At 38.2% G+C, this 13,553-nt stretch overlaps 1 protein-coding gene and 1 long non-coding RNA gene across 3 annotated transcripts; one reads left to right on the top strand and one right to left on the bottom strand.

Moving 5' to 3' along the window:
• Nucleotides 1-520: 520 nt before the first annotated feature.
• Nucleotides 521-11,155, bottom strand: tekt1.L (tektin 1 L homeolog). Of its 2 annotated transcripts, NM_001091757.1 has the most exons (8): nt 10,772-10,875; nt 8,978-9,189; nt 7,320-7,485; nt 6,381-6,509; nt 5,490-5,633; nt 3,883-4,105; nt 3,166-3,362; nt 521-765 (listed from the first exon to the last, which is right to left on the bottom strand). In NM_001091757.1, the coding sequence occupies exons 2-8, from the start codon at nt 9,165-9,167 to the stop codon at nt 606-608; spliced, it is 1,209 nt and encodes a 402-aa protein (NP_001085226.1). In that variant the 5' UTR covers nt 9,168-9,189; nt 10,772-10,875; the 3' UTR covers nt 521-605. The 2 variants fall into 2 exon arrangements, with proteins under 2 accessions (NP_001085226.1, XP_041436895.1); XM_041580961.1 differs by lacking the exon at nt 5,490-5,633 and having other exon boundaries at nt 10,772-11,155.
• On the top strand, nt 11,027-12,990 carry LOC121399888. Its single transcript, XR_005965311.1, has 2 exons — nt 11,027-11,154; nt 11,784-12,990. It is a non-coding gene; the product is annotated as an uncharacterized LOC121399888 (long non-coding RNA).
• The last annotated feature ends 563 nt before the right edge of the window (nt 12,991-13,553 follow it).

Raw genomic sequence — 13,553 nt, forward strand, 5'->3', positions numbered from 1 at the left:
TTGATACGCATCTGAAAAAGTGTAATCTTGTGAGTTGGAAATTCGGCTGAGTGAACTGGCGCCGTCGGTTTTGGGCAAACAGGATACTGCATGATTGAAATATGATTGAAATCCTCACGCTACAATTAAGGGCTTAAAGGGCAACTTAACCCAAACTTTTTAAGACACACATATTTGATTTGTCACAAAGGGTGATTTGATTATTAATTACACTATACGCGCTTATATTTTGTTGTTTATTCCCCTGCTAGCCGCACGGCACCGGCGATTTCGTTGGACATTTTGTATTGATACTTGAAGAAATTTTATCTGGACCGCAGGACGAGTAATGGTTTAGCAATCTAATCATTTTCTGTTTGTGACATGAATGTTTCCTGGTCTAGACCATAAAGCCATTGAAACTAGATGAATAGCCCAGTGAAGTTTATGGCTCATGGTTGAGGGGGAAGCCTGTTCTTAGTTTAAATAGAAACTACTGGTGACAGGCAGAAGTCAAAAAAAGATCTGAAGATACAGTAGATTTGCACGGATTGCTCTTTAATGGTTTATGTCAATATCTAACATAATGTGGAGTCTGGAAAACACTCCATAATTATAAGACTGTACTAGAATGCATTTATAGAAATGGCTTCTCTCATCTGCATACATATCACTTCATCAATGTAGAGGGAATTTTCTTTTACTTGGATCTCTTCTTCTAGGGAAAGCTGGTTACGGTTCAAAGCTTTCAGTTCAGTCTCTGCCTGACTCAAAGTTTCACGGAGTCTGTAACAATATAAAAGTAACAACAACATAAATTAGGTCCAACTTTGCCAGTCATAAACAGTCTGCTATTGCTAGCAAGCATAAGGTTGTAAAATTCAAGTGAACCTGACATGTTATAATATTTCATTATAGGGGCACACTTCCGCTTCCCCTTTAAGTCTAGATATTACTTCACCTCCTTCTGAAATTGGGCACAAATATATTAAAAGTAGATATTCCTGTGCATTTACAGTAGCAGGGACTGCACATCTGGTTTTCAATCAGTAACAGGCCAGGTATGTATTGTACCCACCTACGGAACCCTGTAAATTGCCTACCATGACACTTATTATTGTAGTAAGTGATGTACTAGAGTGTGAATATGTGAAGAAGTTCCTGTTATAATCTGTAAACCACCAGGAAACAAAATGATGGGAAGTTCTATGCATTAGCCTCGTTACCTCTTCAGTCCCCTTTTCTTACCCACGTTTTATTAAACTTCTGTGCAACAGGAGCAATTTCCATTTCCTGGCTACCAGACTGTAAATATATAGCAAGTAATCTGACAAAATGGGGAATAATATGTACAATAAATCATCTGCACAACAAGTAATAATGTTAATAACACCAACAGCAGCACCTTTCTCAGCTAATGACTCAACACCTGAATCAGACATCTCTTTGCCAATGGATTACAATCCACAGTAGCTTCCCCTTTGCATCAGCCCAATGAAGTAACAAACAATAAGAGAATAATAGAAAAGTGAGGACCCCTGCACTACTTGTCCTTTTTGTATCAGACCCTCAACTCCTCGCTAACTTAAAAAAACAAAAAATAACCCAGAATAGCAGCTCTTACTGCACATTGAATTATTAGACATGAAGAGCCTCTCTCTTTTCCAGCTGATTTTTTATAGTGTTTGAATTATTTGCATTCCTCTTCTATATCTTTCCAGCTTTTAAATGGGGGTTGCTGACCTCGGCACCCAAAAAAATGATTGCTCTATTAGCTACTTTTATTCCTTATCTTTTATGTTTAGTGCCTTTCCTATTTATATTCCAGCATCTCATTCAAACCAGACCCTAGCAACCAAATGGTTCATGAAGTGCCTAAATGGAGAGCTACAGACAAAAAGCTAAATAACTGAAAAAATAAATGAACATATCCCCATTAAAACCATTGCAAACCACAGAAATTGTCTCAGATTCTAACATTGTCATACTAATAGTTAATTTAAAGGAAACCCACCCCTTTATTCTCACATAGCAGATCCTTTTCTGCATTCTGAATATCCCATAGTAGGCTTGTTCCTTATCCCATAAATGAATCCCCACAGAAGCCCTTGTTTTCCAGGAGCCCAATACCACTGCTTTCCTTCTTCTGTAGCCTCCATGGATTAATCCTCATTCTTATAGCTGCCTTTCCATATCAGCACCACAAATGAATGCCCAGTGTCACAGATTACCCCCTCTCATAGATAAGTACTACTGATGCCACTCTTAGCCTCATTTATAAACTCCCATAACTACCCTTTTCTCTTGGTCCACAGCTCCGTGTATATTTATATATATATATATATATATATATATATATATATATATATTTTTATATATATATATATATATATATATATATATATATATATATATATATATATATATATATATATATCAAATATATTGATAATGGGTTGAGTGCAGAGGACTCTTGTATTTGTCTATATGTATTTTGTGGTCACACCCTCATTGCACCCCCACCTAATGGTTTTAAAAAATAGTGGTGAGCACAACTTTCCCTTGTTTGTTATAGTTTATACAGGAGCAGTAACCAGCTCCATGTTGTAGCCCCCACCCCTCCCAGCTATAGTCAGGTGATCCCACTGGTGTCTAATAAAAGGGCAGCCAAGTATGGAGTTTTACTTTGAAAGCAGCTAGTAAGTTGCAGGTAAAACCTAGTCCCTGTGTAAAATGTATAATGAAGCAATAGAATTCTTAATGAAAATTGAGCATAGGACTGGCCAGATATGGGATGACTTTGACGTAGTTGGCCAGCTTAAATATATTGCAATATATGGACAAACAATCCCTGTTTTGTTTAAAGGGTAAGGCATTTTTTAGTAGCAGTATGCACAAAATGTCGCTGTCTTAAAAATATTGATAATGGTTTGAGTGCAGAGGACACTTGTATTTGACTATATGTATTTTGTGGTCACAGCCTCATTGCACCCCCGCCTAATGGTTTTAAAAAATAGTGGTGAGCACAACTTTCCCTTGTTTGCAATATATATATATATATATATACATACACACACACAGTGTATACTGAAATCCATCATATGTACAGTGGATATTGGCCACCCAAAACAGCAATATTTTTTATAAATAAATAAATATTTTTTATAAATGTTTATTTGGTCTCACCGTTCTATGTTGGTTGTTATCTCTTGAACTTCATTGATGAGCCTGTACTGCACAGGGTCTCGGCACAGCTCCACATTGGGACGTAAGGTTCTTGTATCCAGACGTGTTTGTGCCACTTTCATGGGACCCTCTTTGTCTGCTATGGCTTTCTTTAGGATGTCTATGTTTTTCTCCTGTGAGCTGATCTCATCCATTACCTCAAAATTCAAGTATTCAATTTTAAATAGAGATTCAGTGTTTCAGTAACATATAACTCTCAACATTAATAAAAACAGAATCTGATCTTACAGAAAAAGGGAATAAGTGAAAGCATGATCAGGCAGCTGAAATGTAACTTTAGTTGAATTAAAAGCAGATGAGGATCTTTACCCAATGTAATAATACATATAAACGGCTTCTTCTCCAATAATGATTTTCATATGCCATGAGCACAAAGTACTTCCTGTTAACAGAGCAATGACTCAGAACATTCCCTACTTTGTTAAGAACTTTCAGAATTTCAAATACACTGTCTGCCAGTGTATTACTGTATTTGGTTGCATGCATAAAGTATATTATATATATATATATATATATATATATATATACACATACATACACTCTGCTAATGCCACATTGCATAGCAAAATTAGCCCCAATCAAGTTGCAAAGAGTTTAAAATGATTCTTGTGTGACTTACGAGGCACCATGATACACAAAAAGGTGTTGCAATGGTACCTTAGCCAGATGCTCTTCCAGCTTATTTTTAGCATCCTTTGTCTCCTGTATGCGATTTTTCAAGGCATAGTTCACTGTGTCGCATTGCTTGCACATGTCACCGGCCGTCTCCGACAAAATGCCATCAATCAGAGATCGGAGCGCTATTGCATTGTTCCTCTGTTTTTCAGCTTTTAAAATGTTAGTATCGGTATAATCCTCCCATTCGATGGGTGTTACAGAACTGAAAAAAAATATACAGTAAAATCTGTTTAATAAAATAGCTTATCAAAGCTAAATGAACCACAACTGTTGAGAAAAGTAATAATAGCTGTAAGAAGTATCTAAATCTCACTAACAGTGCTTTCTATAGATGTGGGCTGATGATGATCGAGTCAATAGGCCTTACAGCTACATGGTTGGGAAAACTGGACTAAGATTTAAGGGATACTGTCATGGGAAAAAAAAAATTTCAAAAAAAAATTTCAAAACACATCAGTTAATAGTGCTGCTCCAGCAGAATTCTGCACTGAAATCTTTTTTTCAAAAGAGCAAACATTTTTTTATATTTAATTTTGAAATTGGACATGGGGCTTGACATATTGTCAGTTTCCCAGCTGCCCCCAGTCATGTGACTTGTGCTCTAATAAACTTCAGTCACTCTTTATTGCTGTACTGCAATTTGGAGTGACTTCACCCCCTCAGCAGCCTAACAAAAGAACAATGGGAAGGTAACCAGATAACAGCTCCCTAACACAAGATAACAGCTGCCTGGTAGATCTAAGAACAGCACTGAATAGTAAAATCCAGGTCCCACTGTGACACATTCAGTTACATTGAGTAGGAGAAACAACAGCCTGCCAGAAAGCAGTTCCACCCTAAAGTGCTGGTTCTTTCTGAAAGCACATGACCAGGCAAAAATGACCTGAGATGGCTGCCTACACACCAATATTACAACAACAAAAAAATACACTTGTTGGTTCAGGAATGAAATTTTATATTGTAGAGTGAATAATTTGCAGTGTAAACAGTGTAATTTAGAAATAAAAATTACATAAAAAAAATCATGAAAGAATTCCTTTAAAGAAGTCCTTTTCAATTGCAAGTGTATTGCCCCATTGCTGGAATTATGGGAATAAATGGTCTATTGTAAAAGATTAGTAAAAAATTATGGCAACTTGCTCTTGAAATTGCATTTTGCACCTTGCACTTTCATTTATAAATAGGGGCGCTGCACCAATGAGGTGAGTTGAAAAACTTGCTTCAGGTGGCACTGCCAAGCAGGATACCAGGGGCAGTAAAAAGGCACCTCAGAAGGCCCCTGCCTCAGAATTGGCGCTGGTAATAAATTACCCCTTTATATTTCTGATGGGGTCAATAATATTCATAAAATACAAGGCAAGCTCTTGGTGCTGTTAGATTTGAAGTGCGGGGTGGATTACAATTAATGAAGTAAGATTGGATTGAGGGTGTTGATTGAGGGGCAAAATGACAGTGTGTGAAAATACCATTAAGAGTTAGCAGACAGTGTGACAATGAAATTGTTATTTAATTAGAGCAATGGCACAGCTGAAAGAGAGAATAAAGGGAGGAACTTTGTAGCAGACCAGGACAAGGAACTCCCTTACTTTGCTTCAATTCTCACAGTATTAGGACTGTAGTCAATGCCAGGACTGTTGTTTGTTAAAGCAGTGCAGTGGTTATCAATTTTAAGTGCCTGGAATTTGTCTTTCAGGTCTTTCTCCAGTGAATATTTAGCTGAACGGCTCATCCTATGAAGGTTAAAAAAAATGTTAATTGTTAACAAGCTAGGTTATGTTGGACAGACAAAGAGAGAGGTCGAAAAAAGGATACAAGAACACAAGGGGTATATCGGAAACTTTAAAGAAAATACACAGAATGGCACACAGGTCTCTAGACACTTTAATGAGTGCACACATAACCCCATGCAACTGAGATGGTGTGTGTTAAGCTGGCCATAGATGTAAAGATTTTCAAAAGATCTTTTCGTTATCGCGAGACCACGATTATCTCAAAATGATCATTTAAATGTACGATTTGTTCATCAACTAACTAAAAAGACCATTTCAAGCGATATTGCTTGGAAAAATGAAGGTAAATGCCTGCTTGGCCCTACAAACATAGAAAGATTGCACTGGGACCGATGAAAATTTTTTAACCTGGCCGATCAATTTTCTGACAGATGTCGGCCGAAAAATCTTAAGATATACGATCGTTACATTTCCACTAACTTCACGATAATTTGACGGACTGGTCAGATTTCACTGAAATCGGTCGTTCACCAAAGAAAAATCTTTGTGTCTATTGGGGACCTTTAGAAGTAATTGATGCATATAAACAACAGACTTAAATCTAAATTACAAGTAATAACCTATGCCTCTACCACAGTCAGTAACACTACCATACGACAGCAATTAAAATTTCAAGCAGACAAAAGCAAAATATAAAGAATACTCAAAAAATTCAATAGATTAGATTCTCGTTTAAAAAAAAAGTACCTGATTTGCTCTGTAATTTGTTCTATTGTGCGCTCTAGTAAAGTCATTACTCCTTGAATCACTTCTACTTCTTTGATGAGTTCCCGTTCTGCCTCGTCATGAACCAAGTCAATGCCAATTCTTTTCTCTCTGTAATGAGGATGACCGTCTATAATCAACTAACAGGCACACACCAAAAATGAAACACTTTAATATTTTTGTAAGCTGATATGCCAGAAACACTGAAGGGGCAGATTCATATCATGATTATTACAAAGTGGTTGAAACTAATTACCAGTCCACTGAGAAGGTCACAGTATAAACAAAGCCTTCACTTCCTCCAGCTTTGACCTTTATTAGATTTTGGGATAAAGAGCAACTATTTTTTTAGAGGCTTCTCAGTGGACTTGAAATTTGTTTTAACCACCTTGTAAGACCAGAAGGTTGGAATGGGAATTTACAGTTAATTTTAGTCTTTAGCCTGATCAACAGCACATGCTCCTGGTTGTCAATGGCTGCACTACTTTTGTATTTATAAACAACTATGGCAAATGGGCAGTAAGCTTCTCACTTGGACTGGAAGGGCAAAATCAGCAGCTGATATGTACTGTAAGTTGCTCTCATAACATTTTTTTTAATATCTTTCTATTAAAAAAAGTATATATATATATATATATATATATATATATATATATATATTTATATATATATATATATATATATATATATATATATATATATATATATATAGATATATAGATATATATATATATATTTATTTATGAACATATTAAAAAAACAAAAACAAAAAAAAGACAGTGATCCGCATCCAAGGCCCTCTGTGACCAATATTTTGTATTAAAGAATGCAATTCCCATAAACCTGAATTTGTGGCCAGCTGAGAATATTGCATTCTTCCCTACAGAAACATAATGTGCTAATTTCAAAGATGATTTTTACCGTTCTATTAGACATTGTTGTGCAATAGACAATGGTTCCCTGCAGCTTTCAAGAGCTTTTTCGAGGCGAATCTTATATGCCAACAGCTGTGCTATATCATTAACGGTGTCTTCAAGCTTGCTGTCTAACTCCTTCTTCCAGAACTGCATCTCCTCCAACCTTTGATCTGAATGAACAAGAATTTAACATTAAACATACTCATTCAATTAGAATTCACAATACATCTGAATTCCAAACTATTGTGTCAGGTGCAAATGGCACAACTAGGTTGTGCTGCCTACCATACCAATAGTACAACTGAAAGCTCAGAGACCCAACAAGTAAAAGTACAGTGGCAATTAAATAGGTCTGTGGCTCCATTTGAAGTGGGCACCTAAGTGAATTGGCCATATCAACCCCTACAACTAACTTGCTGTCAGAGACTGATGCAACACAACTGTGGCTAAAGGAAATGTTTATGGCTACCACTATCTCTGACTTGCCACTAGCACTCATGGCCAAAAAGTCTGCACCCCTTCACTTACACATTGACAACATTTATAAGAAGTACAAATGTTTTTTTTTTTTTTTTGCATCCATGTGATCAAGCATTCAAATGAACAACTTCAGAGCTATATCTGAAGAATTTTAGTTTACACAATATTAAATATTTAGCAACTTGTCCATCGGGCTGCATTATAATACACCTGATAATGTATTTGCAATGTATTTCCAATAACAAGGACCTTTATACTGATCCAGCTAACGTTTGGGTTTGCACATGGTGGTACTAGGCGGGTGTATATCCCTTTAACCTTTTATCTAAATGACCAGGTAATGCATAGGAGGTAATGCATAGGATATATACTTAAATAATTCTCCAAAGGCATGCTTATAAGTAAAACATATAGTTTATTACATCAAAGTATTAAAAAACATTAGAAAAACCCCTTAGAGCGCCTAACGCGTTTCATGCTTACCTAGCGCTTGCCTATGACTAAGTGCTAGGTAAGCATGAACGCGTTAGGCGCTCTAAGGGGTTTTTCTAATGTTTTTTAATACTTTGATGTAATAAACTATATGTTTTACTTATAAGCATGCCTTTAGAGAATTATTTAAGTATATATGGTTGTACCTCTGTTTGGTCACTAGAGGGCTCCGGCATGCTAAAGATTGATGTTTATTGACCTCTACTTCTAGGTTGATTAATATAATGCATAGGATATGTCTTGATACCCAACAATTCGTTTAGAATTAGATAAGAACATTATTTAGAGAATGAGAACTACTTTTTATTCTCTATTGTTGGATAAACGTCATTCTTTTAATGGGGATCTATGTGTTGTAATCCGTATGTTAAAATGCCTTTTTCCACTACCTTAATTGCAGAAATTGGATTATGAATAACAAAAAAAAAAAAAAAACATGCAAAATAACCCTAGCCAATATGAAGTACTGTTATTGCTTCAAAATGACAATGGAATTACACAGTACTACATTACATACTTCTTGAGGGTATGATGTATGGAAAAGCTTTAATAAATGTCACTTAATAATGTGTATTTTTATGATCTGTCTAATATACCCCCATGATGGAGCTCCAAAAAAGGATTCATTAGCCCTGAGTACACATTACACATATACATTACTAATGGATGGATAGCCAGGGAACTTGATACCTAGCTTCTTGTTGACATCCTTTTGAGATCTCTGAGTTGTCTTTTCAATCTCATCAACTAATCTCTGGCTTTCTGCGACCAGTCTCTCTGATCTGGATCTTTGGGACTCTGCTTTGGCATAACAGGTCTTGTTGGCAATATTCCATTCTTTAGGAAGGAACTTTGGTGGGAGCTGGACCAGCTTAGCCATTTTGTTTCTTCCTGTGCTGAATCTGAAAAAAAAAACCAAGTATTGATAAACAATGTTTGCAGAACTATGCCTAAGCCCACAGACATTTAATCAGTGAACAGCTTTTTTGAATTATTTAAATACCTGCCACTCTGGTTGTTAGTAAGGCTGTAGAATCTACTCAATCACTTAGGATTCCCTTTCTTTCTCTATACCACTTGGCCCCTCCCTCAGGAATTTGCTTCAGCTGTTGGCTACTGAGCATGCTCAGTTCTTCTCAGCTCATATAACTAAACACACCCCAGTCTAGCAGTCAATGAAGAAATGGCATTGCTGGCTCCCAAAGAAAGTCTAGATGTTTAATCCTTATTATTCTCCTAATCTCCTCGCCTGGGCTCAGATTAACCATTACAGAGTGCGTTTCTAGCAGAACTGTTCATCATAGTAAGTTCTGCCTGTTTAAACCAGCATTCTTGACTGCATGAACCCTACAGTACAAATGTGCCCTTTGCAGATGTAAATGTCATTGATGATGTGTCAAAGGGAAAATGGCTGCCGGGTGAAAGCTGCTGTTCATATTAGGAAAATGTAATGACGCTGGCAGATGAAGGGGATATATGCAGTACAAACAATGCCATTTTGGTGGGGAAGAGGTGGCCAACTTATATAGATGGTAGGAAAATGTAGGCTTTTCATGTCCTTTAAAGGAGACATATAGAATAGCTAAAAACCAATCCTAATTTTGCAGGCAATACTGAATAATATATGGTGTTGGTTTCACTTTGGGCTAAAAGTTACTGGGGCTAATTTGCTAAAAGGGTGTTAAATTGCACCAGTCCAATTACCTGGTACAATCAGATTGTTGCTTTAGTTTTTTAACTTGTATTAGACTGATATAAAGTACCTGCTTCTACTGAAAACAAAATCTTTCACAATTTATTTTCATGAACCCTGAATGGAATCAGAAACCCTTATGCATATGTAAATTAGTGTAAGGAGGGCTAAATCTTGCAAATTCCTTAATCATGTGATCTAAAGTTGTATGGGTTTTAAGGATTTAGATTCAGTTCGGCTACGTAATCCGGGATTCAGTGAATCCCTATACCTATAGTATGGAAGTAAATGAGCCCTACATGATGCCCCGATACAAGATTTTTCACCTTGCCTGCAGGGCTGTATTTAGGTCCAACCTACGTACTGGAGCTCAGCTCAGCCCCTTCCCTGATGATCACCACATGCAGGTTGGACTGGAGGTCCAGGGCCAACCAGGGCTGTTGTCTCAGGGGCCCCAACACTCTCAGGGAACCCCCAGTCAGTGTGGTGCTAATTTATCAACACTGGGCAAATTTGCCCATGGGCAGTTACCTATAGCAACCAATATAGCAACCAATCAGTGATTAGCTTTTTAAAGCCAGCTGCAAGTAGAACAATGGATGCAGCATTTTGATTGGTTGTCATGGGTTACTGCCCATGGGCAAATTTGCCCAGTGTTGATAAATGACCCCTATTAATTCTCCCCCTCAGTGTCAGTCTACACATGTCTATGTGCTGCAGCTTTACCCACCAACCTAACTAATGGCTGGCAGGGACGCTTTAGTCACAAATAGGCTCAATAGACTTCTTACCAGATTGCCTGTATGTGCAGATGTCGCCAATAGCCTCTCCTGCTTCTCTCTTTCCTCTCCTTACTGACAAACAAACAGTTGCTATGGGGAACGAAATAGCGACTATAGTGTAGATGTCCCGCGTTGCCAAGGTACGAAAAAGTCTCTCGAACTACACTACCCAGCATTCCATAGGGCTGCAGCGTTACGCCAGACCAATAGATGAGCCGTATTTTAAGCACCTGCTCTCTCCTCTGGTGGGAAGGCAAGGGGCTGCAATTCGGAACCCATACACACCGCCATGCTGTACACATCCTGCACCGACCCCATAGCGACTCCATCCCGTGCTGGCCGGCCGCTACTACACTAGTTTCCAATGTTGTGGGCGGGACTTCAGCTGTCACGTAAGTGGCGCTGTGGAGCGGGACACGCCCATCAACAGGGAGGCCGTACTTATAGTGGTATCGCCCCTAATAGTTGTAATCGCTGATACTTGTGTAGCTTGGGAAATGTGATGTCAGTTTATGGCTCTCTCCGCCTCATGTGGGGAAAAACCCCTCTGGTGCAGGAAGTTTCAGCAGAGCAATTAGTGAATGGCTACTGAAGTACAGACCGGTCCGTCTCCATAGGTGGGCTGGCGGCTGCTTGCCCTCAATGTCGCAAGGGGACTCCGGTGGGGTCGGACCATAAAGACATAATTGGCAGGTGGATCCTATGCCCAGGGACAGTGGCAGCATTTTACTCTTTCTCATTGGCCTCTGCTTGAAAGAAAGTCTCAGCAGTGATGGGCTGTTAGTATGGAATGTACAGTAAATTATGTTACATTTCTATGAGACACGATGTGAGGCTTAGGCCAGTGTTACCTGCACATTCTATTCTTGTTTGGTCAACTGTGTCTTCCCAGTTCCCCCAGTCAGTGTGAAGGAGGGAGTGTCACTATGGGGATGGACTTCTCACTATGACAATATTCTTTGCTTTCTCATTTTCCCTCAATATGGCCTCACACTAATAATCTGATTCATTTTTATTGCAGGTCAGGAAAAACGTAACCCTCACCCGACCCTAACCCACAAATTGTTACTATTTTAGGACCCAGACCTGACCCGTACCTGCTTCTTCTCGCTCTGTAATCAACATCTGGTTCTCTGGTTCTAGACATGGAATCTTCTTGAGCAAAGGACGAGTGTACTTCCATTGTATGACCCTCACTCAACCCTACTCTGAACTGAACCTACCCAACCAGTGGTCAACCTGCAGGTCACCAGCAGCCTTTCCTCCATCATCCCATGATAGTCACTTGCACATTCAGTTAATGGAGATAATATCTGCCTTACTACAATAGATATGCAAGTGCCTTTATTCATTCTTGTATTTCACAAATATGTTATTATACATTATTTCTATAGCACTAACATATTCGTCTGAGCTTTGCAGAGCCTCATCATTCACATGAGTCCCTGGCCCAGTTATGTAGGAACAGAATCCTTCTTGCACACATTGGCACCTGGCTGTGGGGTACCTGAGATTAATGGATCAGATGAGAGTGAGTGTAGGACTGGCCAGACCAGGGATGACTTTGACGTAGTTGGCCAGCTTGAATATATTGCAATATATGAACAATCAATCCCTGATAGGCCATTGATTGGGACAAGTTCAGGGGATCTCTTGATATGTCTACAGGAATATACAGTAAGCCCACACAGATATGAGGTTAAGCCCTGCTGTATCCTGAGAGAATGAAGGCCTTTCTTCCCTGAGCCGGGGCAGGAGAAAAGCTCTTCGAAAGAAAGCTCACATTGATAGGTTTATTAATAAATTATTCAATTATTCATAAATATTTTATTAATAGACTTATCACACTAGATTGAACTTTACTCCAGTTAACCATTTGATGAGATCACCCTTATACAATACCCCACAAACCTTCAGTGAAACTGAATTTTGGTTTGACTGAATGCTTAGGTTTCTTTCATAGGTACACTGTTATAAAATGTAAAAGTGAGGCAAAAGACCCAAGGCAGTAGAAAAGACTAATGGAGGCAGTGTCAGTTTAAGGAGCATTTGCCAGAGCTCACCATCAGAGCTTTTATCTGCTCTAATTTTTCATGAAGCATCCTCCAGAAATTGCAGAACTTATTTTCATCAGCTAGAAGAACTCTACAGCATAACTATTTCATTACTTTTTTTTTTATCTGTACAAATGTCCCTAAGTGATCTTCTAATAAAAGACTGGTATCTTTGGAGGTGATTTTTTGTGGTGTCCCATGTAGAGGTTCTGCTTGATAGTTTTCTGGAAAAGAAAAGAAAACTAAGAGATCTCTTGGCTGTTTCCTTTATTGGCTCCCTTATTATATGCAAAGTCTTTGCTAAAGCAGCACACTGAATTCATGAGAAGAAATTTTAAAAAGTGGTTTATTAGCTCACAGTGAATAAAGACAACGTTTCAGGCCTTAGAGGACCCTTTATCAAGTTATTATATTCAAGGTTCTCTGCTTGAGAGAAAAACTGCCATAAATTCCTTACAGGGGCTCACCAATACTATATTTGCCTTGGGACTACTGGTACTTTAAGGAAGTCTTGCTTTAGAGAAGCAATAACTTGTTGGGCATAGCTTCCCCAACTCACATCCAGTTATTCAGTTATTTACTGAACAAAAGATGCACAGTTTTTTAATGCAGAAGGAGGCTTTATGCTTTTGGTGAACACTGTTCTTTAACACTATTATGTACACTAGTAAAATGGAGGGGACTGTGTGCATCAAACAGTTAAAACTATATTCTGTAGCTCTGTAATAATCTTTGTG

Source organism: Xenopus laevis, chromosome 2L, assembly GCF_017654675.1.
Source record: "Xenopus laevis strain J_2021 chromosome 2L, Xenopus_laevis_v10.1, whole genome shotgun sequence".
NCBI classification, from domain to species: Eukaryota; Metazoa; Chordata; class Amphibia; order Anura; family Pipidae; genus Xenopus; species Xenopus laevis.

Coding starts and splice junctions, on each gene's coding strand:
- tekt1.L (NM_001091757.1), bottom strand. CDS start 9,167: ATGGCTAAGCTGGTCCAGCTCCCACCAAAGTTCCTTCCTAAAGAATGG. Junction 7,486..8,977: donor GGATGTCAACAAGAAGCTAG/GTATCAAGTTCC, acceptor TTGTTCATTCAG/ATCAAAGGTTGGAGGAGATG. Junction 3,363..3,882: donor TGGAAGAGCATCTGGCTAAG/GTACCATTGCAA, acceptor TTGAATTTTGAG/GTAATGGATGAGATCAGCTC.